The 234-nt window shown below is 61.1% G+C and overlaps 1 protein-coding gene across 1 annotated transcript in view; it reads right to left on the reverse strand.

Annotated features, from left to right (window-relative positions):
• The window catches only part of COG8 (component of oligomeric golgi complex 8), a gene marked incomplete at its 3' end in the record, with an annotated part of 2295 nt that extends 2078 nt beyond the window's left edge, over positions 1-217 (reverse strand). Inside the window, exon 1 of the mRNA XM_009696870.1 lies at positions 3-217. Within this exon, the coding sequence (XP_009695172.1) occupies positions 3-217 (215 nt within the window). The remainder of the gene's footprint in view (positions 1-2) is intronic.
• Between the last annotated feature and the right edge of the window lie 17 nt (positions 218-234).

A 234-nucleotide genomic window follows, 5' to 3' on the forward strand; every position in this document is an offset into this window, starting at 1 on the left:
TGCTGTGCTTCCTCTCCAGCCGGCGCACATACGCAGCGAGCTCCAGCGCCTCCTCGTAGTAGCCGTTGCGGACGCAGGTGTCCATGAGCTGCGGGATCTCCAAGATCTCCAGGATCTCTGTGTGCCGGTTCAGCGTCAAGCTGTTCATGCGCCGGCTGCAGGCAATCTCCTCGGCATCACGCATGAAGTTCCTGCAGGATGAGGACAGGATCAGCATGAGGGTCCCTCCTGCAG

The sequence above is a fragment of the Cariama cristata genome, unplaced genomic scaffold, assembly GCF_000690535.1.
Source record: "Cariama cristata isolate BGI_N322 unplaced genomic scaffold, ASM69053v1 scaffold9893, whole genome shotgun sequence".
NCBI lineage: Eukaryota > Metazoa > Chordata > Aves > Cariamiformes > Cariamidae > Cariama > Cariama cristata.